Source organism: Magallana gigas, chromosome 10 (assembly GCF_963853765.1).
Source record: "Magallana gigas chromosome 10, xbMagGiga1.1, whole genome shotgun sequence".
Taxonomy (NCBI): domain Eukaryota; kingdom Metazoa; phylum Mollusca; class Bivalvia; order Ostreida; family Ostreidae; genus Magallana; species Magallana gigas.
Window position 1 is genome coordinate 28,109,249 of NC_088862.1, and position 20,016 is coordinate 28,129,264.

Genomic DNA, 20,016 nt, shown 5'->3' on the forward strand with positions numbered 1-20,016 from the left:
ATGATCCTTCTCGGCTTTCGTATAGAACAGATCTAAACGGACGTGTTTTTGTTTTTTTTTTTGTTTTTTGGGGGTTTTTTGTATTTTTTTAAAATGAATTTTATACTTGTGCTTTATCAAAGATTGACCTGGCGTTTGCATCATCGGGTAATTGCGTATCGTAATAATTTTTTTTACATGCAAGGATGATCAAACGTTTACAACTATGTTATCATTATCTCTTATGCCAGGTGATGCTATGGAATAAAAAATATGTTACTCTTGTGTTACGTACGGTGGTCATGTCAATCTTCTATCTATCACCTCCCTCCCTGTCTTCCTCCATATCTCTCTCTATCCCTTCTTCTTCTTCTTCTTGTTCTTCTTGTTCTTGTTCTTGTTCTTCTTCTTGTTCTTCTTGTTCTTCTTCTTCTTCTTGTTCTTCTTCTTCTTCTTCTTCTTCTCACATAAAAGTAACAGTGGTCGCGTTTGAAAATTTTACTGATCAGGATTTTTACAAGCATGTAAGTGGCAGTCAAAAATATGAAAGCACAATATCAAATTTTTTAGACAGTATTATTGATATCATCAATATAAATACGGGATGCATTGGGTGGAAAACAATGTTTTATTTCCTCTTAATTACAATTTTAATTAAACGTTTGATTCCCCATATTGCTGTCATTTTATTTAATATTTAGAGGGGGAATTCGTTGTGTGTTTATACAAGTAGATAAATTAAACAGATCTTTTAATAACTCGGAATCAGAAAATATGACAGTAAAAGTGAAAATAATCAATGTTGTAGTGATGTTGCATAGTATGTATGAGTATACCTGCAAAGACATGTGTAAAGGGTGAGTATTTATTTACTCTGATACAGGCGCTATAATTTTCATTTTAATATTGCATTCCTTGCTTTATTAATGGACAAATGTACCAACATTGTAGAATTAATTCACCGTGTTGTTCAGGATTCAAGTGGGACCAGGACCAAGCTATGCGTATACGTATGTGACACTACAATAAATACAGATCGCAACTGTATATCTAAACTGATCAATTCAGCACAAAATCATTTATAGTTAGATCTATCTTTATTCAATATTCGTTAGGTTGTAACATAGGATATATTGGAATTGACTGTACCGTAAGATGTCCTTTCCCTTATTATGGATTGGACTGCCAGTCAAAATGTAATTGTTCGGAGAAAAACTGTGATAATGTCAACGGATGTAGACATTCAACAAAAGGTATGTTTTATGTATATCCGAATATACCAATCGAAATATATGCTAATTTATATGTATTATCTGACTAGGATCTTAAACATACATACTTTAAAGATGTCACATTTCTAGGGAGAAAAAACATTTTTTTTTTCATTTATATATTTTGAAATTGAAATTCTGATACATGTACCAAACAAACGTGTGTGTCTGTGACATTTTTTGACTGAATAATGAAAAAAGGACGAAACCGCATTTAATATCGTTTCATCATATTATATTGATTATTTCATAACAGACAATATTGGATTTTTTTTTCAAAACACCAATACATTTTCATCTATATCTTTCTTACTATTTTCATTTTTTCCCTTAGAACATCCACGTTCTTCGTCTATATACAGAAAGTTCAACTTCAAAGCGATCATCACAACACAAGATACCATTGGCAATCATAAAAGTAAGTTGAAATCCCTCAAACATCTAATGTAATCTTTATCTGAAATTGATATTATTTTCTTTATATTTTGTTATTATTTTTAATGAAGGGGCTGGACCGACGTCTTGATAACAAAACAAGCCTTTATCATAATTTCAAAATGTCAATTGCAATCATAAAACGTATTTAGATCAACAAAAATTTATTTGATGAAATTTTCATCTATTGATTAATAGGTCTTCTTTATTTGCAACATTTGAAATAAAATGGCTTGAAAAAGCACAGGAAATTAATCGCAAAATGTGTTCAAGTAATACTTGAACAGGTGTATTTATATACACCTGATTTTACAGAAAAAAACAATCAAGCACAATGTAAAGTTATTTTTTGAAAGGAAATTAATCGCAAAATGTGTACAAGTAATACTTGAACAGGTGTATTTATATACCCTGATTTCAAAGAAAAAAATCAAGCATATTGTAATAAAAGTTATTTTTTGAAACAAATAACGGTTCCGGGCGTAGCAGGTATGTTCACTTCTGTTCCTTTTATCTAGTAAGTATTATTTTCGAAATATCCAAAGACAATCAGATTTTTGCGTTTCACATAAGATACAATTATATAATTTTGGCGCATACTTTGACCTTTTGTTAAACATGTTTTCTTGATTTGTATAACATTAAATGTTTAAAATCAAATATACTGATGTAAGACTTATTTTACAGAGAGTTTCAAAGTAACCGTAGTTAAAGGCGGTGCAAAAGATTTACAGATGGATCTCAAAACCATGGAGAGAGCACCTTATGAAGCAAAACGTTTAATTTATCCAACAGTCGGACTTTCAGTGACAACTGTTATAATAACTGTAATATACATATACACACGGAGAGTAGAGAAGCGTAAATTAACCACTTACGCAGTTTAATTTATGCAATGAAATTAAAGGTGGTACATGTACTGTGTTATAAATCCATTCATTTTTCTGATGATAATTGACGCTAAAATTAGCTTATTAATCTTTCAGGTATAACTTTAAAATAAAGCATAATGCCTGTATTTGATTAATTTGAATATCTATAATTAATTGTTTCTATATTATGATTTCTATTGCAATTAAATCACAAACCTAGGAGATGTTTTATCAAGAACGTAAATATTAGTAATTCTCACACGACCTTTTATAGCGGAACAGTTACGCAATCAGTTTAATAGTAATAAAAATACCTTCCGTTGGCTTCATGTAGTAGGCATGTTTCCACTCAAGCGCCTGATAGATAAAATTTTTATCATAAATCCTTTCCATATCTTATATTGTTTTCCCTTGGACTGAAAAGTCACACCTTAATTGGTTTACACATAGCACTTGATTTGTTCGGTGAGAAATAGTATTAGGCAATATGGCCTTCAAAACCGACGCTTCGCTTACTCATTTCGACATTTCATAGTATTTAATACATAAACCGCCTGCCGTAAGTTCTTAAAGTATTTTTAGTAGTTGCCCTTTGAAATTCTGAAAAATTAGAGTAGTTGCTCTAAGAATATTGACGTCACATTGTTTTGTCTGGAGCAGAAAAAAATGACAGCTTCGAAATTTGCTCAAATCTCTGCAGAGGAAAGGGAGAAAACATGTAAAATTGAATAGCAACAAACCATTGTAAGTAAACATGGGTGAAGCAAAAAATTTTAAAGAGTATTTGAAAGATGAGATTGAAAATTTTGAAGAGTTTAAATGAGTTAAATTGGACGAGATGTAAAGCATCTTGGACATGGCTTTGCGTAGATTATCGCTATTTGTGAATAAATATGTCGCTTGATAGTCCTTGTGAAAACAAAACACTTATTATGTTAGTTACTGACTCGCTACGGAAATATTTCCGTAGTGAGTCAGTAACTAACCTAATAAGTAATAGTCAACACCCTGCTATACGTTTCATTTGTGAGGTCTTAAGTCTATAAAAGATTTATTGTACATTATACATGTACATGTACCAATTTTTGTATCATATTGTAAATAAGATCTTATTAGGTCACGAGTAAATTTACAAAACCAATTTTCAGATTTCAGAACTAATTACAGAATGTAGTCAAAATAATTTATATATTAATAAAAATAAATCGAATCAAATTGATTACAAGTATGATACATGTATTTGTTTACATATTGAACAAAAATTAAAATATTTTAAAATAATGGATTGATTGATACATATGATGTGCAAAGATTGATGCATATCATTGTCAACAATTTATTAAGTCAGCATCCCATTTTAAATACCAAGCCATATATTGACCCTTTATCCGCCTAATCACTACCGTGCAAAGAAAAACTATTCATTAGCAGAAGAAGAGACTTCTAAATACATATATACAAATCTAGAGAACATTAAACATTTCTTCTTTCTAAGGTTAAGGTAGATGTGCGTGTATCTGTCGACATTGAAGATAGAAGATGGAATTTGGTTTTCGACTTTTTTATACCTGAAACACAAATGTTCACAAGAATGTAGACAATAGGCAAATTCATCAATTATATTTAAAACAACACACGTTTTAGGCTTATGTAGGTCATACTGTACTTACTTTTTGGGGGAAGTAAATAGGGAATTATATTTTTTACTATTACATAATCTTGATTAAGCGAATCCTTAATTCTTTTATAAATGGCAATTATCACGTTTGCTATCTTTGAAATCTGATGTAAATTATTATGATATTGATATATTATAATCATTATCAATGAACCATCTATTTAACTGAACTCTCATTTCCTTATTTTAATAACACCAAAGTCATTTTTATTTTAAAATTGTATTATACAAGGAAACGGACACATTAAGTCAAATGATTAACACAATGCCTCAAGGAACTCAATCTTATTGAAACCACAAGAAAAAGTTAAAATGGAAACTTTATTGACGTTGTGCATTGCAACAGTGACAGTTCTTGGACGTTTTGGAAAGAACTCAACAAACAACTGTGATAGGTAGAAGTTATTAATTAAAACAAAACATTCACAAAAACATTTATAATATGTATATTTGTATATAATGCTGGCTGTGTCATTGTTGTAGCATAAATGGAACCAGATGTTGTGCTGGGTACATGTGGGATTCCTTGAAAGAACAGTGCATAAGTAAGTGCCAATGTAATATACATATATGTGATAATAATAATTATTATACTTATGTTTAATACTGAAATCTGATTGGTTTAGACGCAGTTGGTAATCCGTTCTATTACCCTCAGCGTTTGCAACACACTTGGCAACGGGTAATACAACAAATTGTTACATGCGCGTAAATTATGCGCGTACGGTTCACCGTAAAATTCACTTCATTTCTATATAAAAGCAGTAAAATGTTCTTTAAAATTAAGACATTCAGAATAATAAAATAAAAAGTGCCTGCTTCGCGTCGGTTGACAATGGTTGTTTTGGGGTGTCAATTTCAACAGTAACCCTCCCAAACAGGCACTATTTATATAGTATCTTTAGTTATATCTTACCATTTTATTCTATTCAAACACACACTTAATGAACTTCTACGGTTTTTTCTTCAGATTGTAAAGAAGGATATACAGGAATACACTGTACAATTGCATGTCCTTTCCCTTCATATGGACTAAACTGTCAGTCGACATGCAGATGTACTGATGAAGACTGTAATTATGTCACTGGATGTAAACATCTTGCTGGAGGTATGTATTAAACTGTTTTCATTGACAATCTTTTCATCTCATTTGGTAATTTTTTCTTCTTGCAACAAATTTATGTTCAATTTTTTCAAACTGTTATTAACTTAATTATTGTTAGTGTACCTCAGCTCGTTATAATTAGCTTAAAGAAATAAACAAATCGTATTTTTGAAATTTGAGTCTGATATCCTCGTTATTATTTGCACAATCCGTAGTTGTTTTAGGTCGGTGAAGATTTTAACCAATCATTAAATGGGACGAGTAGATTTCAGTTCTGTCAGTGTTTTTTTTTTCATTACTATGAATTACAATAGGTTTCCGTGAGAAATAGAGGGGACCATACTTGGTAGATGTAAACATATACATGTGAAGGTAAAACAATGTTTCAGAAAACATGTAACAGGATAGGTTTTTCATTCTTTTTACCGTAACGAAAAGATCCATTTCATAAGACTTTCACTAGAAGCTGTTTAATTATCAATATATCGACAAGAGAACCAGATGCATTAAGTAAGAAAAATAAGTAGCTATGCATATACTCATAAAACATTTTTTTGGTTTTAAATATGAAACCATGTTTGTGAGGACACTTTTGCTATTATTAAACAGTTTCCGACGATACCTTGTACTTTGTACCTGTCTGTTAAAAGACAGAATGGTGATTCAACCGGTAAACACATTTTGTTAAATGGTAAAACGAAGTAAAAATAGCTGAAAAGCCAGTTATAAAGGACTTTAACAGCAGTTTGTTACTTGATATATTATTCACTATACATGTATATACCAAAAAGTTAATGAATGGGGTTACGACATTATATGATGTATGGGACCTTCCTACATCAATGCTGTAAAATTTTTACCGATGATCAAAGGCTGAAGCCAACATATCTGTCTAAAAGTCCAACAAATGTCAACTCCGTACCCAGTTAATATTCGTAAAATAAGGATATCACAATTGATGATACAACCCTTATTGTACTTTGTAATTATTCAAAACAATATGAGAGAGAGAGAGAGAGAGAGAGAGAGAGAGAGAGAGAGAGAGAGAGAGAGAGAGAGAGAGAGAGAGAAAGACAAAGAGAGAAAATGAAGTCATTAAAATATTAAGTTCATGTAATTAAACTTAATTTGAGATTTAAATAATGAGTCTATTATTAATTACGTAAACATACTAGATACTCAATCTGAAATGAAGATTACATAGAATGTTTTCCTAAAATTTAACGTACTATTCGATCTGAAATAATTCACGTAAGGAAACGATTTTGAAGAAATGTTAAAAGAAAATCTTCAACTTTTACAATACATTTTCATCATGTATGAAATCATGTTTTATTAATCGCAAATAATATACAGATACCAGTTGTGATAGTTACATGTAAAATACACTTTAACTTTCTACATTTTTACAGTTACAATTGAAAGGAAAAAGAGATCAGCATTTTGCAAAGTTTTGTAGTTTAACTTAACAATAAAACTGTCTTAAATAACACATGCTGCTTTTCTTTAATTCCAAACACTGTGACAAAGTATGAAAGAGGAGCAAATAATGTGATGTAACGCTGGATTTTAATCTATAAAAGCAGTGATGTTCCATATAAAACAATGTCTATAATGATAACAAAAACTAAATAAAATACATTTTCCTTTTATTTTTGTAGATGTGTTAAATCATACAACAAACAAATCACCAAGATTCAACAAATCAGTCTCCAATACCCCAAACATTACTCCAAAACGTGAACCATCTGCCAACAGTCGTTCCTTCTTATTTTCTATGATTGTAGTTATTGCAGTGTTAATCATCATATTTGTTATTTTCCTTTACACTCAGCTATTTGAAAAGCGACGAGTTGTCGCTAATTTGTGACCGACTACACTATTTTTATCTTTATAGTCAAGCTTTTTCGTATTTTTAACTTACTTAACTTCACTATTGTCCTACCCAGCTTAAAGTATTTTTTTAAAGGGAGGAGAGATAATCGAGAAAAAATGGCACGTAGACTTGTAAGTGATCATCAACCATGGATTATATTACTGTTGAATCGTTAGAATTCATGATGGCTCAGTTTTTGTTGTATTTGTGGGTAGCCCTCCTCAGCGAACTTACATCTCCGTGGAAAACAAACTTTAATCGAGTTTTTAGTTATCTTACTGAAACCAAAAACCAATGCATCCAGGAAATAACATCGGATTCCTAAGGAATAACAAAAGAATCCACAATCGACGAATTTATCTCTCTCAAACTACAAGGATACCACAGTCTCTTGTTATGGATATAAAATCCCAAATTGGATATAAATTGAAAAGTGAAATTACATGCAATATTTTTTTTTTAGTTTTGCAAGAGAAGTCAATTCTGTCCATGATTAAATGCAATGTCACAACTTTAAGAAAATAAGTCTTGTTGTTGTAGCTCACTATCCGTAAATTGATACCTAAATATAGGTATATAGCTATATATGTATATTTTAAACTTCTTGGTGATCAATTTGACAAACTATTGGATTAAAAAAAAACTAACCGTTGTCGATGCATTTTATTCGAGTTCATGCATATTTATTCTGGAAATAAGAAGATCAAAAAATTCAGTTGTTTGCACTTATATTTCATAAAGGGTATAACATGTATAGTACCGATCAGACCCAATCTAACACCAGAGTAAACCCCAACTAAACCCCGGGTTTACCTTTGGGGTTTACTTTGGGTTTACTCTGGGTTTATTTTTGAAAATGTGGGTCCACTCAGGGTTTACTTTGGGTTCAGTCGGGGTTTACTTTGGGTTTACTAGGATATTGCTTTTGAGGTCAACTGTACGCACTGAAGTGTGAAGCAGACCCGTCTTTTATGTAATCATCCTACTGCCTGTAATTTCTGCCCCTTGTATACTCCGAATACACAGTTAGCGTGTGTTTAAGGGGTATATTTCTGACTGGGTGTACTCTCTGTGTCCACTCTGGGTTTACTATGGGTTTACACTGGGTCCACTCTAGTAAACGCGAAGTAAACCTAGAGTAAACCCAGAAAGTAAACCCAGGGTTTACTTGAAGTTTACTTTCTGTAAGATCGGGTCTGATCGGTACTGTATTTTCAAAACAGATAATTATATCCAATTTAAGAAATTAGTCGTAACCTTTTGATAACTTCATAATTTTTATCAATCAAATACATGTCTTTTATTATCGCCTCTATCGAGGATAACATACAAGAAAATGTATACGCTAACTCTATAAAAACTAGCACTTTAAGATATGAAATATATGAAGGAAAACTATTCTGATTATTTTATTTTGGTCTATTATTACATATATAGTATGCATTGTGTATATGAATGTTACAAATCAAGTCTTATATTGTGTTATGCACTTGCCTTCAAAAATAGCATTGCCTACACAACAAGAATTACCAAATGAATATTGTCAGTAAAGTAAGTTTTCTTATACAAGATATAGTAAAGTTATGGAATAAAGGGCAGCATGCATATTTTTCACACTTGTAAGATATGCAAATTATAGCTAGAAGAAATTACAGTCAGTTCAAGCATATCTTTTACAACATACACCATAGCATAGCAAAGCATTGAAATCTCATAGCATAGCATTGGAATCTCATACCATAGCATACGATCTCATAGAACTGCATTCGTCATATCATACCATAACATACCAAAGCATTGCATACAACATTATTTTAACTCGGTTTTAAATGTTTTTATTTGAAAAAATAAATGTTTACATGATAGATTTGTGGTAAACTTTGGCTTCTTATTATTTTACTTCGAAATGTATGGAACTCTTCTGTGTATGGGGGCGTTTTTGTTCAAATCACATGGCATACCATAGCATACCATATCATTAAGCCCTTCAGTTCAATTTCTCAGCAAAGCATACAAATCTCATAACATAGCATACAAATCTCATAGAATATCATTAAAATCGCATACCATAGCATAGCATTAATTTGTAAAATATGTGCATGAAATGACTGTATACATCTTTAAATATATCACTATATCAAGCGAGTAGTTTTTACACGTATCACGTAGAACAGATGTTCGACGACTAACATCTAAATGTATAGCGGAAAACATAGCCCGAGATAACTTTGAAGTCAAACAAACTTTTTTTGTTTTGTTTACGAAAGGAGAATGGCACTGGGGCGTAGTATATTTTTTTGTTCTTACCAAAGCTTGTGCGATCCTCGAGTTGAGTCTTCAAAGTCTACAGAGCCGTTGGTTACATGTGCAGGACATTTGGTAAACACAAACAGTGTTCAACATCAAAAGTACAAAGCAATATACGAAATAAAAGCAGGGCAAACACAGACCTCTAATTTAGAGGTAGGATCAGGTGCCATGGAGGAATTGAGCAACTTTATGCTGTATGACGAAAAGGCCAGTCTTTTGGGGCTTAGCACTAATAGAGCTAGTAGGAATGCTACCATTGTAGCCATCAATTTTTTTCTTGAAGACTCTGTAGGTTAATCTCATTCTTTTATCCCACGCAGTGGCTTTTACGCCTGATATAAGTGGAGGTATGTGGATGCAATAATAAATTTAGGATATAATCAAGATGAACGAAATGTGAATTTTGAGTTAATAGTTGTAGTTGTAAAACAAGAAGCAATCTTAGTATAACGGTCAACCTTCAAGTCATTAAAATTTAACCGAACGTCATTTGGTTATTTTTGTTGTTTTGTTTTGTTTTGAAAAGATGAAAGATTTTAAACGGGGAAATGTAGTTGGGTTTCAAATATTAAAAATTGAAGGAAAAACTTAAACAATCAATAGTAATGAATCAAAATGTTTAAAAGGCATTTAATGGGTATTAATTTTTCCTTATCACGATATATGATATTTTATTAACAACTGCATTCCATTATAATTATTAAGTTAAATAATATAAACATTCTTAATTTCATTCAAAATAAGAACAAGTCGTGTATTGTCTTTGCCATCGTTTGCGTTGAAATAATGACACAACAATTGATTTGCTTTGTTTTGCTGGTTCATCAGATTTCTCTCTTTCAATCTGAAATTTGTCTTGGGTAAGATTTTTCTTTTTTATTGTAATAGTTTATTGTCTTTTATAATTAAACGGCTTGTTTTACTTATACGTTCAATATTAAAGTGAATCCGGAAAACATTGCTGTGTTGGATTTAGATGGAACGATACACAAAAAAAATGTTTACGTAAGTACACTAATTTTTCTAGTTGTTTTCTTTAAATTATATTTGTTTTGGTCTTTAGTTATATATAACGAATGAGTGTTTCATTCATTTATTATTATTACAACTACTACACATTTTATTTAAACGTTTTATTACATTGCCAGCATGTGTTAGCGGATATTATGGAATTAACTGTAGCTCGGAGTGCAGCTTTCCTCTGTATGGACTGCACTGTATATCAAACTGTAACTGCTCTGAGAACGACTGTAATCGTGTGTACGGTTGTTTAATGTCTAATGAAGGTATACATTCCGTATTACCTTTTCTCATTTCGTACAGGATTTAAATCTTTAAATTTTACTTAAATTTACCTCGTCTTAAAACTTTACTTTATAAAACATGATAATTGTCTTTGTCTGAAGTTTTAAAACAAAAACACTGACATCGGTGTATAATATATCTGCTGTTGATAACGCTTTGGCGTTTATTGCTGAAAATTAAAACTAGCTAACTTAGTGAGATGTGTATTTTTGCAATGATTGTTGCGTTCTTACACCGTATAAAACACAAAAGAAAACACTTTCCTTTTCTACGTATTACTTAGGTTTTAAAAATCGTTTGGTCAAATACAAGCATCCATAAAAGACAAGTGCATTTGTAATTATTGTTGATCAGCATCACAGAGGAAAAATATTACATTTTTTTTTATAAATATGATAAACACCCTAATATCTACGACTACTGGCAATTCTAGGTTCAGTCTTTTCCATATGTGCAAAGTCTATAACAATTGTATTATTTAAGCTTTATTTTCGACCGATAAAAAATACACACAAATTTAACATTTTTTCAGTTATAGCTAAATTCTTTAAGTTGACAATAATTTAGATAAACAAAGCCTTCGGTTTGTTTACGTTATTTATGTCGATTAAGGCCCTGTCACACCAACCGCGTCCCCGCGGCGTGTTTACGGCGTTGTAAAATTCATTGAATCGCCGTAGGATCGCAAGGAAAATTAAGAAAAAATGTACAGTTTTATTTGAAAAATTTACAAGTGGAGTTGTCACGGCGTCCTGACGGCGACCGAGGCGTTCTTACGGAGCTCACACTGCGTGTAACTGCGTTTCCACGGAGTTCTACTTGGCGATTAACTGCCCTCTCACTGAGTCTCCGCCGCGCGCTCATGGCGTGCTAGGAGATTTTACCGCGCGTCCACGGCGTACTCTGCATGCTGACTGCGTTCACAAGACGTTCTTTACTTCTTGGTAGGTTAATATGTTGTACAATTGAATGGGAAGTGGGAAACAAACAAGAATTTACAACTAGTAAACAAATGATTAAAACATTGTTTTGATTTTGTGAAAAGGTACATTGTAATTGAAACAAAGTTACTTTTAAACAATTTGTGAAGGACTAGGATTAAACTCTCAGTAGTCTGGTCTACAAGAAAGATCCGTTATTCGTTGTTAGAAAACATAGAAAAGATTTGAAAACATCATAACTACAAATGTATATGGCATTAATTGCATCTACGTCCATTGATAGGTCTTGGAATATTAGTAAATTCTACTTTTTAAATAGTCATCTACATCCAGTTTGATATTTATTACATCGCTTGCTATTGTACAACAGCAATTATTTTTAGTTTTCGTGGTCTTGATGACAACGAAGTAGAAACGCCGTGGGAGCGCGGTAAAGACGCAGAAGAAATGTCACGAGAGCGCGATGAACGCAGCAACATCTCTTTGGGTCGCTGTGTGAACGCATCCAAATGGAAAACAGCTTGTTCAAACGCTGTGGATGCGCAGTGAGAGCGCAGCGAGAGCGCGATAGAGACGCAGTTGGATCTCAAAGGACTCCGTGAGGTTTCCTTGAAAGCGCAATTGACTTATCACTGCGTCTACACTGCGATTAGCTGCGTTCCTTGAGCGCGCCGACGGAGCTTTCGTGGCACTGTTGGAGATCTTACGGCGTTGTCACGGCGATCTCACTACGCTTCTACGGCGTGTTTATCAGAACGCCGAGCCACGGCGCGTACTTTTTGCATGTTCAAAGTGCGCGCCGTCGCATGGCGTTCTTCAATGTTCAAGGCGATCCCACCGCGACGGACGAAAATGCTGTTGCATTCTTACGGCGCTGTAGGAGACTCTACTGCGTTTACCTTGGCGTTTTACATCATTGAAGGACGCAGCGGGATCGCCGTGAGGACGCAGCTCCGGTTTGACAGGGGTTTTACCTGTCAGTTTGTATAAACCCAAAATTAATGTACTTTAAATATGTAACATCATATCTAACACTCGTTTTAAAAGCAAATGGCACCCTCATTGACGATATAGATGGATTTGTGACGGTTATCAGAATAAGAGAAGAGGAACCATTCAAAATTCATGGTGTTGTGTACTCAATAATCGGATTTGCAGCCGCTTTTTTCTATTTATAACTTTCTATCTTTGTACACACATACTAAAGAAATGCTATGTGCAAAACATGATCTCCTTTTTGACGTATTTGTATGATTTATGTTTCCGGTAGTATCTGTTCTTGGATCATTCTGGAATTGTTTGTTGTGTGCAGATATTATCCGGATTCATTTGTTGTGCATCCGGTTTGAAGAACAAAACTTACGTTTAATTAAATCACAAGAATTTTACAATCTTTGAAAAACAAAATGATGTTTAGTGGACAGATAACCTAAAACAAAATTTTCATGTGGTTTCGCAGGAATGAAGAAAAGAGTTTAACAACAAAAAAACAATCTTTAAAACAAATAGCTTAACATGTATAGCAATCACAATAAAGATCAGAGAATCAAAAAATCGTGATTGGGCTTCGTCTTATTCGATTAGCACTTAATCTAAGCACAGAATGACGTACTGAATATAAAAATGCATATGTGCTGAGGTCGATGTCCTTATACATGTATTTGGAGACATGAATTTTCATAAATAAAAGATATGATGAAAAAGATTTTTTCATAAATAAAGATATGATATTCTGAATACATGTATCCGCACAATGAAAAAATTCATTTGGTATATCAAAATGATAAGGTATATACTGATAAGCGCTGAAAAAAAACCCTCTTGCATCATGTTTTCTGTCTTGAAGCTTTCTCTATGTTTGCCGTACATGTATATTACCCAAACACCTTTTTTTTTTACACCTTCATTACTTTTTTACCTTTGCTGCTGTTTTTCTTTCTTACATGTTTAACCTGTTAAAATTGCTAAAAACGATGTATGTACTTCTTTAAAACACGCCTGAAAGAGGAGACTCTATAAAACATGGAACGCAGTGTAGATATTATGCAATCATTATCATGTCTGCAATTTAGCATCAAGATCCAAATTTAAATACATACAGGATGTATCTTATTGAAATCAAATTATATTTCCTCTTATAATATGTTTGTCAAAATATATAAGTTCCTCATTAACATGTATAGAAGGAAGAAAAATAACAGAGTGTACATTAAGCTAAATCTGTCTTAGCAACTCTAGACATAGAATCAGAAAACATGAAATATAACGTGAGGATTGACTTTGTAATAATGCTATTGCTGGACAGTTTTGAAGTTGCACATATGCAGATTTGTCAAGGGTGAGTAGTATTGTAGTAGGATTTTACCTCCTTTTAATGGAAATATTGAATATGAATTCAAAAACACTTACACTGGTGAATAGATAGAGATGTTTAAATACATATATTGTAGACTGAACGATGTGTTGTTTCGGTTACGAGTGGGATCAGAACCAATCAATGTGTATACGTATGTGTTACATTCTTGTTACATATACTGTAGATGTAACTTAAATGTCTTTATTTCATGAAATTTTGAAAAAAAAATTATCATAAATTTAGATCAATACTTTTATGTTAAACATTTTAAGCTTGTAAAAAGGGATATCATGGTAAGAATTGTGACGCCAAATGCCCACCCCTATTTTTTGGATTAGGATGTCAGTCGCAATGCAACTGTTCCGACAAAGACTGTGATTACATCAGCGGATGTAGGCAATTAACAGAAGGTACTTTTTCTAAGAAAGTAATTTTTATTTAGAACAATTAGCAAATTGTCTTTATCAAAGAAAAATATTATGCTGTTTAAATAACTTTCATTATTTTTTTGAGTTTTTTTTAGGCTGAGAGTTAACACAAAATAATTCCTACCTTTAATATACATGATAAAGTGTTTGATTGTATATCATTTCAGAACAACCAAATACTTTTACAATCGGTTTAAACTACAACGTCAAAACACCAGAATTTAATGATTACAGTGTCAAGTGCGAGCCACAATGTGTTTGCCTATCGATTTAAGAGTAACGACGGAACCATTCACGAGGGGGCGGACGACGACGGAGAACACGGGGCAGGGAGAGCCTTGCTGAGATCCCTTGTCGACAATGAACATCTAAATGTAACTGTCGTAGTATCAAGATGGTATGGAAGCAAAATAGGTGCACGCAGATTCGTTCATATAAAGGATGTCGGATTGAGCGCAGTGAAAAACATCAATACTGACTCCGGGTAAACAATAGTGGTGGCGAAGAACAAAATACGGTATTTCCCTGTGTAACTTAATGACCATTTTCCTCTTATGGATATATAATATATATATTTAAAAAGAGACTTTTTTTTACTTTATTGTTCTCACAATTGTATGACCTTTTTCATGATTACCTTCAATCTACCTGATTTGTAAATTTTCTATGATTTTTCCATTTTTTCTGCATTTTTCCCTATTTTATTCTGTTTAAAGTGTTATTAATAATGCGCTATCGTCCGCCAATTTTCTTTCATTGTGTATGTTACGCCGGAATTTCTCAGTGTACAATTCGGGTTTTATATTTAGTATCAGCAGAGTCGTATCCGGTTTAACAGCTGGGAATCAGAGAATGGATCTTTTCTCTGTTCTTTTCCGTTTTTCCCCCTTTTTTGTTTTTATATAAAGTCACAACACTTTGACAACACCTGAGAGATATGCGTGCGTTATCCTTTAAAGAGTAAGTGTTACTTTTAGACGTGATTCTGTTCTTTATTACATGCTTATGTACATGAGTCGGGAGGATGTAATTATGCGTTTAATTTTACAAATAATAAGTAATTCTCCAATTGAATTACATCCTCACAATTAACTTCTAAACATAACTGTACATGAGGATAAGCACTGCTGTCTCTTCAAACGTCCCTATTTTAAAGCTAATATTACAATCTTTTTTCATATATGTGTATAACCAAGTACAGGGTCATGTTAAAAACTAGTTAAAATAAACTACCATGCATTTGCCAGTCTGCGCAATATGTACCTTTTCTAATATGCACAGCCTTTTATTTTCAATAGGGAACATAATATCCCTCTCTTCTCTCTATCGGGGCATGATATTTGTTATGTATTTTGTGTTTGACAATGGTTAAATTAACAGATGATTATATGACCAACCAACTGAAAATCATCTCTGTAAATTGTCAAGGACTAGGGGATAAAAGAAAATGTCAAGATGTTTTAATGAATTTAAAACTGAAAAAATATAATGTTTATTTTATTCAAGATACACATTTTACAACTGAAGAAGAAAATTATATAGAAACAATGTGGGGTCATGAGGTCTTTTTTAGTTCATATAAGTCAAATTCAAGGGGAATTGCAATTCTCTTTAATGATAATTGTGAAGTTAAAGTACATAAAAATTACAGAGATGAAAATGGAAATTATCTTATTTTAGAGGCTACAATCGACAACCTACAATTTTTACTAGTCAACTTATATGGCCCAAATTCTGATACCCCAGAGTTTTATTCCCAATTGTTAGGAAAGATAGAAGAAATTTACTCAGGCCAATATGTTATAATAGGTGGGGATTTTAACTTAGTATTGAATCAAGACCTAGATACAATGAACTATAAAAGAATAAATAATCCTAAGGCACAAGTAGAAGTTCATAAACTCATGGAGACTCTTGACTTAATTGATATTTTTAGAGAAAATACTCCCACATTAAGAAGATACACCTGGAGAAAAAGAAACCCAATTAAACAGGGAAGACTTGATTTTTTTTTTGATCTCACAATCTTTTTTATCTCTGGCTCCACAAATAAAGTTTGAAAATAGTTATCGATCAGACCATTCACCAGTAGTATTAATTTTTAAAACAAATGAATTTAAGAGGGGTAAAGGTTTTTGGAAATTTAATAATTCACTACTAACAGACAAGGATTATGTTAAACTAATTAAGGAAAAGATTTGCAAGGTTAAGCTACAATATGCCTGTTTAGTCTATAATAGAGAATTAATCCCAGAGATAGACAATGACATAATATCTTTTACAATAAATGACCAAATATTTCTAGACATCTTGTTAATGGAAATAAGAGGAAAAACAATCTCATACTCTACTTTTAAGAAGAAAAATGCAAGTAAGCGAGAATCACAATTAGAAAAAGAAATACTAATTCTGGAACAAAACTTAGGAGAACAATCCTTGCCTGATATTACCAGTAAACAAAATGAACTTGAGAATATTAGAAAAGAAAGGCTTAAAGGACAGTGTTTACGGTCAAGAAGCAAATGGATAGAGGAAGGTGAAAAGCCTTCTAAGTACTTTACTTCTTTAGAATCTAAAAACTTTATCAATAAGCAAATACCAAAACTAGTGCAAGAAGACGAAACAATAATATATGATCAAGATGAAATTTTAAATGAAACAAAAAACTTCTATGAGAAGCTGTATAGTAAAAAAACACAGGAAGCTGGAGAAAATTTTGTTAAAGAAAAAATAAATCAGTTTGACTTTCCAAAATTAGATACTAAGGAATTGCAATGCATTGAAGGCCCATTAATTAAAACAGAAGTATTAAACTTTCTTAAAAAAATGAAGAATGATAAAAGTCCTGGACCGGATGGTTTCTCTAGCGAGTTTTTTAAATTTTTTTGGAAAGACTTGGGTTCCTTTATAACACGGGCAATAAATAACTCATATGAATTGTTAAACTTTTCCGAAACTAATAAATTAGGAATTATTACCTGTATTCCCAAAGAAGGAAAACCTAAGCAATATTTAAAAAATTGGCGCCCAATAAGTCTATTAAATGTTGTCTATAAATTAGCCTCTGGATGTATAGCTGAACGATTAAAAAAAGTCTTAGACAAACTAATCAGTAGTGACCAAACAGGATTTTTAAAAATTCATAGGAGAAAATATTAGACTAGTGTATGATTTAATGAACTATACTGAACAAAACCAAATACCAGGATTATTAATGTTGATAGACTTTGAAAAAGCATTTGATTCCATATCTTGGAGATTTATTTACCAGACCCTTGATCTATTTAATTTTGGTGATTCAATTAAAGATTGGGTAAAAACTTTCTATAGTGGAATCAAGTCATGTGTTATCCAAAATGGGATAGCGTCAGATTATTTTTACCCTCAAAGGGGCTGTAGACAGGGTGACCCAATTTCACCATATCTTTTTCTTTTATGTGCAGAAGTTTTAGGGATTCTTATAAGAAATAACAAAGATATTAAAGGTATAATTATAGAAGGAGAAGAATATAAACTTTCACAGTATGCAGATGATACTACTCTGTTTTCAGATGGATCCCCAGAATCATTAGATGGAATTCTAAGAGAACTAGATTTTTTTGCTGACTTATCAGGACTAAAAATAAATTTTTCTAAAACAAAACTTGTTTGGATTGGGAGCAAAAAATTTTCAAAAGAGGTTTTTCATCATTCAAGATGGAAGTTAGAATGGGGAAATAACACTTTTGACTTGTTAGGAATTAAATTCTCCATAAATCTTACTGAAATGATTGATTTAAATTACAACCCAATATTTCAAAAAATTCAAAGTACTTTGAAACAATGGAAACGCAGAAAACTAACACCTTTTGGACGATTAGTGGTTTTGAAAACTTTAATTATTCCAAAATTTAACCACCTTATTCTTACCTTACCAAATCCCAACAATGAAATGTTAAAAGAAATTGATAAAGAACTATATTATTTCCTATGGGGTGGCAAAGTCCACAAAATAAAAAAAAATATTGTACTTAAACACAGTAAAAGTATAGGTAACAAATTTTGGTCAGAGGTGTTCCTAAGTTACATAAAAATAAGTGAGACAATCTCCCAAAACACCAATCCACTTTTTGAACACATATGGTATAACCCAAGGGTAAAGATAAACAAGGAAAGTATATTTTTGAGAAGTTTTTTTAATGCTGGTTTTGTTTGCATCATTGACCTTTTTGATATAGATGGTGACTTTAGAAGTTTTGAATCTTTAATTGAACTTGGTATTAAGACTAACTTTGTTGAATATAATGGTCTAAAAAAGAGTATATTAAAACGAATAGGTGAATGCAATATAAAAGAAATTAAACCAACAGTTGGACCATATATCCCAAACACATTAGCCATATTCTACAAAAATAGAAAAGGATGTAAAGATATGTATAATATATTGATAAGGGAAAAGAGGGTCCAAAATAAAGCAATACTAAAATGGGAAGAGAATGACACAATATTTAATGAGAATGATTGGTATAAAATATTTGAACTTCCTTTTAAGACAACCCAAGAATCTAAATTCCATTGGTTACAATTCCAAATTTTACACAGGATATTACCAACAAATTATTACTTGCATAAGCTTAAACTTATTGAATCCCCTAAATGTTCTTTTTGTAAACAAGATTCTGAAACAATCAGCCATCTTTTTGTGGAATGCCCATTTGTAAAAGAACTATGGAGTGACATTGAAGAGTTATTTTTAAGAAACTACAGGGTGTCCCTAATGTTTGATAAGCAAAGTATACTTTTTGGTAAATATAAAAACTACCATATGTATAGAATACAAAACCTGTTAAGTTATATTGTAAAACAGTATATTTTCACTTGTAGACTTAAAACTTACCCAACTTTAAATGTGTTGGAACTCAAAAGGAAAATTGAAAACAGGCTTCTTGTGGAAAAATATTTACTTTTAAAGAACTGTGAATTTGAAAAATTTGAGAGACACTTGGAGAATATTATTGAAAGAATTTAGCAAGTATTTACTATATCCCCAACTATTTGTTAAAAGAATGTATGATGCTTTTTTAAAATATCTAAATAAATCTTTTTGATAAGCAAACCCTAATAGACAGCTATGCTGCAAAGCAACCATTGCCCCGTCAGCTTTTTTCTCTCCGCCTTCTTTTCTCTTATAAATAAATATATGTACATGTACGTGCTAAATATTATGTTCATGCTGGTGTTTGTGTATATTATAATCACATATTGGAAAATCCTTAAATTTAGAGCTGTCAATTTATAAGTTGGTGTGCATGTTATATTTTTTATTTGCTTTTCTTCTTTTGTTTCTTTTGTTTGTGTTTATATGCATATTATTTCACTCAATGTTTTCTGTCCTTTCTCACCCCCACTAAAAACATAAAAATCAAACTTTCACACCATTGTGAACTATTATATATCTATTCTTGCATGTATATTGTATGT

General features: G+C 31.8%; 1 protein-coding gene and 2 long non-coding RNA genes across 3 annotated transcripts; all 3 read left to right on the top strand.

The window, feature by feature from the left end:
• Positions 1 to 411: 411 nt before the first annotated feature.
• Positions 412 to 1,298, top strand: LOC136272051 (uncharacterized). The gene is made up of 3 exons (XR_010709932.1): positions 412 to 836; positions 931 to 989; positions 1,095 to 1,298. It is a non-coding gene; the product is annotated as an uncharacterized lncRNA (long non-coding RNA).
• A 2,989-nt stretch (positions 1,299 to 4,287) lies between these two features.
• Positions 4,288 to 7,781, top strand: LOC136272029 (multiple epidermal growth factor-like domains protein 10). Its single transcript, XM_066072723.1, has 4 exons — positions 4,288 to 4,630; positions 4,719 to 4,780; positions 5,206 to 5,343; positions 7,002 to 7,781. The coding sequence occupies exons 1-4, from the start codon at positions 4,548 to 4,550 to the stop codon at positions 7,208 to 7,210; spliced, it is 492 nt and encodes a 163-aa protein (XP_065928795.1). The 5' UTR covers positions 4,288 to 4,547; the 3' UTR covers positions 7,211 to 7,781.
• A 6,453-nt stretch (positions 7,782 to 14,234) lies between these two features.
• Positions 14,235 to 17,033, top strand: LOC136272365 (uncharacterized). The gene is made up of 2 exons (XR_010710353.1): positions 14,235 to 14,538; positions 14,724 to 17,033. It is a non-coding gene; the product is annotated as an uncharacterized lncRNA (long non-coding RNA).
• The last annotated feature ends 2,983 nt before the right edge of the window (positions 17,034 to 20,016 follow it).